The 9,824-nt window shown below is 38.5% G+C and overlaps 1 protein-coding gene across 7 annotated transcripts in view; it reads left to right on the top strand.

The window, feature by feature from the left end:
* The first annotated feature begins 618 nt into the window (after nucleotides 1-618).
* The window catches only part of cttnbp2 (cortactin binding protein 2), a 157,886-nt gene continuing 148,680 nt past the window's right edge, over nucleotides 619-9,824 (top strand). For 3 of the 7 annotated variants that reach the window (XM_043709597.1, XM_043709592.1, XM_043709598.1), the window contains exons 1-3: nucleotides 877-984; nucleotides 1,110-1,337; nucleotides 2,254-2,361. In XM_043709597.1, the coding sequence (XP_043565532.1) occupies nucleotides 1,263-1,337; nucleotides 2,254-2,361 (183 nt within the window). In that variant the 5' untranslated portion in view covers nucleotides 877-984; nucleotides 1,110-1,262. Of the gene's footprint in view, nucleotides 723-842; nucleotides 985-1,109; nucleotides 1,338-2,253; nucleotides 2,362-9,824 lie in introns of those variants that run through there. The other 4 variants (XM_043709595.1, XM_043709596.1, XM_043709594.1 and 1 more) reach the window with 4 other exon arrangements.

The following is a 9,824-nucleotide window of genomic DNA, read 5'->3' as shown; positions in this document are numbered from 1 at the left end:
GTGTCTGATGCCTACCCCATACCATTTCATTCATGTCAGGTGAGGCGAGTAGGTCTTCCACTGAATTTAACACACCTTCAACTCTGCCAGCAAGGAAGGTTAAAATCCAGCTAGTTAACTCTGTTTTCTCTTCAGAAATTCTGTCTGATCTGCTGAGTAGCTTTCTATTCACATTCCAGATTGCCAACATTGACAAGTGTTTTGCTTCAGTTTTACAGTTTTAAAAACCGTGTCTAGAAAAGTAATAATTTTCCCCAAGTCTATCTGACATATTGATGCAATTAGTTACACTTACCTTCATTTTGGCAAAGATCAAACAAAAATATTTTAAAAGCTTGAAAAAATTGCAGTCAACTTTTTTTAGCCCCTATTTTCTGGTTCCCAGTGACAAGAAGGCACTTCGGATAAAGCGATAATTATTTTAATATTTCTCCTGTCTAGTTAGCAACCAACCGCTTCTAAGTCATGGGTCTCCGTGATTTCTGTGCTGTTCTTAAAATGATAGCAGTTATACAGATCAGTTACACCTCACTGTGATATGGCTACAAAAGACACAGCCAGAGGTCCTGATTTTCATCTGAAATCTGTGAGCGTTCATGGGGAGTAAAATTGTCGTGCCCGTGATGCTTTGTTTGTAGATTTCCTCCATAAATCATGCAATGTAAGGAGGAATGGGTCCATCTAAAAATTACGAGGCAAACATGAGACTTCTGCAGCTGGAGGTATTCAGACGAAAAATCATTAATGATAACAACGGTCTTCCTGACAGTGTTTTATACGGCACTGTCCTCAGCCAGAGAGCAGTTCCCCTTAATGTGACGTTTAGTTTCACCTCTCTCCAACAATAAGTTTCTGGCTTGGAGTTATCAAGTCTCTGTGTGGCTATTTCATTGTGAGGGGGATCAGTTTGATGTTCAGCTCAGAATCTCTACGTTTGGTTCGTTGAATCTCTCAATTGGTTTGTACAGTCTCTCTCCAGGTTTGGTCTGTGCTGCTTTTCTCTTTTGATTTGGTTTGTGCAATGTCTCTTTCTCTCTCCAGATTTGGTCTGTGCTGTTTCTCTCTATAGGTTTGATTTACGCAGTCTTTCTCTCTCTCTCTCTCTCTAGGTTTGGTCTCTGTCGGTTGCTGTGAACAGGCTCGGGTTTTACTTTGCTGGTGGTCACTGCCCCCTGTCTGGTTGTTGGCGCTCTGTCTGTACTCTTTCCCCCTCCCCTGCTTAGACCCCGCGTCCACCCCCCCTCCCCCTCACACACGGCAAAATGGCGACTGAGAGCGAGTTGAGGCCGGACAGCGGCGACCCCTCGTCCGAGGAACGAGCCCCCAGCGTTTGCCAGGTAAAGTCCAGAGTGTAGCCCGCACCGCGGACTCAGCCTTGTCAACGGTGAGATGTATTAAACAAATGAGGAGAAGCCCGCTCCTTTGTGAGAGGTTCAGTGTTTGGAATGTAGCCGCATAAACTCAGTGGATACAATGTATCCATTCCCTGTGTAAGTTGATGCTGGAAGCGGCCACACGCTAAGAGGGCTTCAGCCTGGAAAATGCAACTGTGCAATGTTGCTACCTTTTTAATATATTCTATCGCCCTCGTTTTTTTTTTCATTGTGTGTTTAAAAGCACGATTTGATTTAGGTTTTAGATTCGGTTTACGTTTGGCTTTGGCACACACCGTTGTCGAGATTCTCCTTTTCTCTCTCTCTCTCTCTTTATAGTGGAACGTACTACATTCCGAAATTAAAAATCGATTGAAGCCATTTTTTTACAAAAGAACGCAAACCCACCCACACACCAAGGTTTCTGCTGGCCCGCAGCACTTTGCCCTGAACAAAACCCCAAGGTTTGCTTTCCTGCAGCTGAAACCTGAGTCAGTGTCTCTGTCGTTGATCATATTTAGTTCAATAATGCAAAGCTCGATTGTTTTGAAGATATTATTTGTCCAAACAACATTTCCTTTTATATCGTCTCCCAATTGCGGTTTAATTGTGATTGATGAGAACATTCGGCTGCCTTAAACCGTAGGAGCTGTAGGAAAATCGACTGGCCATCTTAAGGAATTGAGGGGTTTTTCATGCATCGTGTTTAGGCAGTATATACAACAATGTCACATTGTTTACAGTCTTTTGACTTTTATTTCAGTTAAACATTGTCAGAAGCATAAATTATGTTTATGTCGTCATTCAGATCAATGCTTATCAATTCATTTGTGTGAAACCTTTTCCACTTAAGTTGGGAGTAAATTTGTTGATGTTACAGAAGTCTGAATTTGACCTGGACAGTCTCAATAAAACCGAGCTGCTGACTTTCCTAAGTATCCTTGAAGGAGAATTGGAAGCCAGAGATCTGGTGATAGAAACGTTAAGGGTAAGTGATATACTTTATTAACTGTTATTTTTCCTCCATTTATAGAGCTTTGTGCAAATGTGTGATGCACACATTTTGCACAGGCTTTCATTTAAGAAAAAGAAACAGATGTTTTTAGCTATGAATATTTAACTTGGCAAACAATTATTTGATATTATCAATTTCAAAGATCTCCTCTCTTACACTTATGCAGTAAATGAATGCTGTCGCCATTAGAGTTTGCAGCATTTCTGGTTGCTTTACTGTACAGCTTGATATCAGGCTTAAATACTTTCTGAACGATTGATTTAACATTAAGCTGCCCTCCTACGAATCAGAACTGCCGCACTGATGTGAAGGAAGGAAAGCTCAAGGCTGTGGGTGGAAATGAATTATTTAAGTTATTAGAACCAATTGATAAAAGCTGTTAAAACTGATGGGATTCTTGATTTCATAAGTAGGGAAGTAGTGTAAAACTGGAGTGGTAATGATGAGCCATTGGTTGGATTGCAATTAGGACATTATTTCTGATTTTGAGTACCTAAGTAAGGAAGACTATCAAAATTATGGAGTGAACGGACAGGGGCTTTAGTAAAGTCATACTATTTTGTGGGAAACTTGTTACAAGAAAACAGACTGATTTTCTTTTCTAAATAATACAGCAGTGAATGTTAAGAGGCAACTTGCGGGTGTTCCAAATTGGGTTTAGGTAATTTTGTCAAAAAAATCCAGATTGGTGACATATTTTTGGAACGTAACTTTTAGTACCAAAATGAAAATGGAGGTTAGGTGATTTTCTTTTGTTAGTGAAAGTACTCCAGTATGTTGTGCTTTCCAGTGGGATGCTTTGTATTAAAAAAAACTTGCATACTTTTGTAAGCCTAATAATTTTAGTTTATATTATACAAAGGAAGTACAGCTGTCTAAGAAGCCAACCTGACAGTATTAGTGACCCACATTAAGCTTCGACTCCACATGTAGGACAAATATCATTGTCCTATTTTCTTTTTCCTCTCCCTCTGACTATATTTCCTTGCTATGCTTTCAAGTGCAACTTTTACACTAATCTTGTCTCTCTTTTAACATGTAAATATTAAACTGGTTATTTACCTAGGTTTTTGTCTTTAATGTTTAAAAAACCTCAATTTCTGCAGCTTGAAGCAGTATCTACTCTTTCTTTCTTCCCTGAAATAAATAATTTGTAAGCATCAGATTCCAAGTGCCTCCTTTACATAAATTTTAAAAGAGACTGCCTTGTTTACCTTTAAACTTACAGATGATCTCATGGATGCAATTTGAACTGGTCTGTTAGCCACACCTACATGTTTAAAGGTCAATAGATAATCTTTAAAAGGGTTGTTGGTTTGTATTTCATTCTTTAGTTAGTTATTAAGTTAGAATTGAGGGAGAGATATAAAGGATGCTGAAGTTTTAATCACTTCATTAAAGTTAAACTTCCAGTATAATTGTCCCAGTGCTGACAGCCAATATGAAGGTTCAGTGGTTAGTACTGCTGCATCGCAGCGTCAAGGACCCTGGTTCAGTTCTGTCCTCGGGCAGCCTCATTTCCCGTGAATTTCCTCAGGTTGCTCTGGTTTCCTTCCACAGTACAAAAATGTGCAGGTTGGGTGGATTGGGCATGCTAAATTGCCGATAGTGTTCAGAGATGTGTAGGTGGATTAACCATGGTAATTACAGGGATGGCGTAAATGGGGTGGATCTGCATGCGATGCTCTTCGGAGGGTTGGTGTTACCCTGATGGGCCAAATGGCCTGCTTACACTCTGTAGTGATTTTATGAATCATTGAACGCCACTTTTGCCATATTTTCATTGGGTCAGATTGCTGTTCTGCATAATTACAGCACACCATTGTGGTTAAAGAGACAATGTCGGAGCTATTGCAATTTATTTTCAAATTAAATATTTATGGTCAAAACTCTACGTACATACCTATCCAGTCCACCTTGCTGACAGACATTGGATCCCTGTTCTATAATACAAGAAGTTTAAAATAAAAATGAATTCTGGAAGTACTCAGCAGATCTGGTCACATCTGCAGAAAGATAAAGTTAATGTGTCAGCTTGGAGATCCTTTGTCAGCAAAGCTCTAGTTTTCTGTGTTTTCCTCCTGCCACTCTCTTCCTTCTTCTGATCTCCCCCTCTCCCATTTTCCCCCTTCCCTTCCTCCCCTGCTCCCTCTCCCTTGTCAGTCCCCTCCCTCTTCAGCCCCCCTCTTCCCCCCTTCTCTCTCTCTTTTCCCCCACACTCCATTTCGCTGTTCCTCCGCTTTGCCATTTTTACCCCCCCAAAAAAAAAGCTGTTGCAGAGCCCTCATCCTGGAGATTTTGTCTCAAACTCCACTTCTTTGTATCTTTAAGGAGCATTCTTTTCAAACAAGCTTTTGATCTTCCTCACTCTTCTTCATTGCATCCCTTTTATTACATTTTCTGTGAAATGTCCTGGAGCTCTATTTTTAAACCTGGTAGCTGCTGTACATTGATGTTGTAAGGAATTATGTACTCCAAAGAATGCCAAATGGTTATGCACCATTTGGGAATTATATAGTTAGTTACGGACAAATAAATCCATGTGGAAAGGAAACAAAGGAAGGTTGATTCACCTTGGTTGCTTATACTTCCAAGAAATACAACTTCAGACCAGGTGGCATTTTACTTTAGGATAGTGAATGTTGAATCTAACTTGGCTCAAATTTATTTTGGGTTGTTTGAAATCTGCAGTTGTTTAAAGGGCTAATTTGCTGCATTGCCTATTGTGAATACATCTGAAACTGAGTTATCTTGATCAAAGACATAAATCCTTGCGAAGTTCCTAATTATAATTAACTTATTCACAAATACATTTATTTACAAGTTCAATTTAGAGTTAACTTTGTTCTTAAATATATTTTGTTTGTTCTGAACTCTTTCTTAATGTATACAATATCAGCTCATATTCTCAATAGGTTCTTGCTTGTCAATAATTCTGAATCACATTTATTGTTTGTTGGATGATTGCTCACAGAACCATTTAAATTCAGAACATTATTAGGATCGTACGATGGTTCCTCATATTGTTTCTATAGGGGCTCTTTTACCGTGCATGTAACATGATACTCATGGATACAATTTAGATTTTAAATGACTTGAGAAAGAAAGTACTTTTTTTTTGCAACTAGTTCTTTAAGATGCTGTTAATAAGATCTCTCAAAATACCCCAAGAATCCCTCAAAGTGTATTGAAGATTATCATCAATCTCTTAGGTAATTCCTGAAGGACTGAGGATGACTTTCTGCCACATTGGTGGTGTAGATCCTGAGGTGACAAAATGGTCTGATACTGGAGTTGCAAACCCTGGTTCAGGGTGGTTTTTACTGAACTTGGTTACAGTATAGTAGGGGAATGCTCCGGACTTTACACACACTTTTTCCACTGTTTATGCTTGACCTCCAACTGGGCCTATTAGAGATGGCTCCTTTACAGAGGCCTCTTTGTTTTGGGAAGACTTGGTTTAGAGATTTCTACCAGTCGGTGGTGATGGTGTGTTTTTATTCTGGGATCCATTGAGGGTGTCATTGAAGTCTTTTCTCTGCCCTCCTGGAAACTGCTTGCCGTGGTGAATCTTGGAGTAGACAGGTTTGTTTTGAAAGTCATGTCAGGCATGACGTGGCCTGTCAACTGATTACACAGCTGATTAACTGGAACTAATGCCTTGATACTGGAGATATTGGTGTAATAGAGGATACTGATACTGAACTTAGTTATTAAGTTAGAATTGAGGGAGAGATATGAAAGGTGCTGAAATTTTAATCACTTCATTAAAGTTAAACTTCCATTATAATTGTCCCAGTGCTAAAGCACCTATCCTGGCTGTTAATTATACATTATACTGAAGTTACAAATATAATAGGGAGAGGCATGATTGTTAAGTGACACACCATGTTGTGATTAAAAGGTAGATTCTTTTATCATTAAATTTCAGGTAATTGATTTGGCGAAAACAGCTGGAGGAACAGTGGAGAAACTGAACTTTTACATGAACTAGTGCTCTTTGAAATTTTGAATTTATTCCATTTGTACACGGACCCTTCATTGAAATCTAGCGCTACATCTGTAGAATGAGAGCATCTAATTTTACTGTACCTAGATAAAAGAAACATCTACAGATTATAAAAGCGCATTATTTAAATGGCCTATTAAATGTTCTAAATTTAGCACTGAAACTGGGTCACTGCTCACTTATGATTTATAAGAATATGCAAATTTACTATGTTTTCAATTCAAATTTAAAAACTGAAGCAACACTTCTTGACTTTTCTCTTTCAACATTTTTGGAACAATTTGAATTTAGTTTTATTGACTATTTTCTGCAAAATTGAAATGCATACTTTCTTACATCAGATTATTTATGTTATTGTTCATTGCGTATTTACAAATAGAGTATAATGCAACTCCAATGCACAATAACGTTATGTTTCCGATGCTTAGTTAACTGCTGGTAGATGTGCTGCTCATATAATTGAAGAAGTTGGTTGTCGAAGTGCACAGTTGGATTTGTTGCTGTATAGCATGGGTTTAGGATATCAATGTCCCATCATTCATTGATCATTCACCATAATGGAGTGAGTTGCAGAAGAAGAGAGACTTTTCCCTAATCTTGGGGAAATTGGAGAAGTGTGTCTGTATGAATTGTGACAGTGGAGAACAGCAAAGATGAGGGAAGCTAAATGTTAAAGACTTTAAAGGAAATAATAGTTTGCTGAATATTGATAAACCCAAATATTGCATATCTTTTACCATCTCAAACACTACAGAAAAATTTCAGAAAATAGACTCCATCCTTATGTCCTGGAATTTAAGTTGGCAATGCAATGCTGAGAGCGGTGTTCTGTTAAAAGTTTTGTTTTTTTTTAAATTTCCGTATCCATCTGTTCAGTGGCAGTTTGGGGAAAAAATAATGTTATTGAAGCACATAGAATTCTTAAGTGGCTTGACAGGGTAAATGCAAAGAGGATGTTTCCTCTTATGGGAAAGTCTAGAACTAGACGGCAGAATCATAGAATAAAGGGGTGTCGATTGAAGACTGAGGTGGTGAGGCATTTCTTCTCCAAGAGGATTGAGAGTCTTTGGAACTCCTTACCACCAGAGCTATGGGGGCAGAGTCCTATGTATATTTAAGGCTGAGATAGATTCTTAATCATTGGGGGAATCAAAGGTTACAGGGAAAAGTCAGGAAAGTAGATATGAGAAATTTCGGACCAGCTATGATCTTACTGAATGGAGGAGCAGGCAGAGGGGTCGAATGGCCTACTGCTATTCCTGTTCCTTATGGTTTTCTTGGCTTATTCAATATTGGCTCAATGAACTGACTGAAGTTCCACTCTCATCTAATGATACCAAACCAGATTAACTGGTGACTCATCTCATTTGCTGCTTGATTAACCTTGAGCCCAATTCAGATTCTCTATTGAGCAATTACCCTACATTTCATAAATTGTTTATTTTCTGTAAATTCTGGAAGTCCTAAGAAATTTCAAGGTAAATAAATATATATCTGTTTTCTTAAAATGTGTTCAAGACTAACTTAAAAGTGCCACATTTTCAGGGTGGTCTTCTCCTGTGTTTTGGTTAGAGATATAACTCTAATAAGTCTGGGTGAAAATGAGGACAGCGTGCAATTCTGGTCTCCTTCCTATCGGAAAGGTGTTGTGAAACTTGAAAGGGTTCAGAAAAGATTTACAAGGATGTTGCCAGGGTTGGAGGATTTGAGCTATAGGGAGAGGCTGAACAGGCTCCTAGGAGCGTCGGAGGCTGAGGGTTGACCTTAGAGGTTTATAAAATTGAGGGGCATGGATAGGGTAAGTAGGCAAAGTCTTTTCCCTGGGTTCGGGTGTGCAGAACTAGAGGGCATAGGTTTAGGGTGAGAGGGGAAAGATATAAAAGAGACCTACGGGGAAACTTTTTCACACACAGGGTGGTACATGTATGGAATGAGCTGCCAGCGGAAGTGGTGGAGGCTGGTACAATTGTAACATTTAAAAGGCATTTGGATGGATATATGAATAAGAAGGGTTTGGAGGGATATGGACCAAGTGCTGGCAGGTGGGACTAGATTGGGTTGGGATATCTGGTCGGCATGGATGGGTTAAATCGAAGGGTCTGTTTCCATGCTGTACGTGTCTATGACTCTATATAATCTTGTACAAGTAAGGAATGCCTTTGGTTTGTTTGCTGGATAGAGTCAAACTCCAATGTCAGTTTGGTTCTTAGTCTAATGAACAGAACCAAACTGCTTTGGTGACTACATATGTATATAAAGATATTTTGTGAATAAATTATATTTCTGAAATTAATTAAAAAAAAGTGAGGAGCATTTGGAAGTTCATACAGTTTAAAATTTGCTTGTAATCTGCCGCTGGGATTTGGATTCAACCTATACAAACATATCTGATTGATTAGTTCAGGGGAAAGAGTCTATTTCCCAGCAATGAAAGGCCATGCGATAAGTTCATCACCTGGATTATATTGTACTTCATTACAAAAAATGTTAAAGTCTCAACATCACTTCTTGTCTGTCATGCTTTGTCTGGAATCCCCGTCAGAGGATTTTTCTTTTAATTTCTATCCACTTTACTGAATCCTTTTCATTTTAGAAGTTCAATTAGATCACCCTTTGTCCTCATAAAGTCAAAGGAGTACAACCAAATATATAAAAACTTTAGTCTAAGCCTCATACATTACTGATGAATCAGTACTGTACACACTTCCAAGTCCATTATATCTTTCTGAAGATGTAGTGCTAAAAACCAAATACAGCACTTCAGATGGTGTTTGACTGAAGCACAAATCCCCTTTAGAGAAATGCATTAACATTTGCTGTTTTTTTAAATTGTACTTACCAATGAACTTTTAGTTATTTTTGCTTATGCGCATCCGTATCTGCCCACATCACCTCATTTCACAAGGAGACACTATAAATTATGCATTATTGTTTTGCTTCTTTGAATCGTTAGATGATGTTTTCACACTTGTCCACTTTGAAATACATTTCTCAATTTTGGCTGCTCATTTTGTCTGCCTTTCTTTGTGCAGATGGATGCAGGAAGCTACAATGTGCATTCTAATTTACTGCCATCTGTAAACTTGGATATGCAGCACACTCTTGCTTCATCCAAGTCATTGATTCTGTATATAATGGAAAACTGAGATGCCTGAGGAGTATCCTCTGTCAGATCCTACCAATCAAAGCACAGTTCCATTTTCCCCAGCCTCTGTCCCTCTCAATACAAAGCCCATACTGCAAGATTATTTCTAGTTTGGTATGTTTTCATTTTTGCGAAACTCCAGCCTGCTGCAACCACCTTCAATATAATCTAAGATTTCAATAAGAATTTAATTTTTACTACAAAGGTTTAGCTGGGTGTCACCTCAAATTCTACTTACTGTAAATAGTCACACCCTTGAGTTATTAAGAAGGGAAGTTGCTC

This window comes from Chiloscyllium plagiosum, chromosome 19 (assembly GCF_004010195.1).
Source record: "Chiloscyllium plagiosum isolate BGI_BamShark_2017 chromosome 19, ASM401019v2, whole genome shotgun sequence".
Taxonomy (NCBI): Eukaryota; Metazoa; Chordata; class Chondrichthyes; order Orectolobiformes; family Hemiscylliidae; genus Chiloscyllium; species Chiloscyllium plagiosum.
Note: the sequence above shows the minus strand (reverse complement) of the source record. Positions and strands in the feature narration are given on the sequence as shown.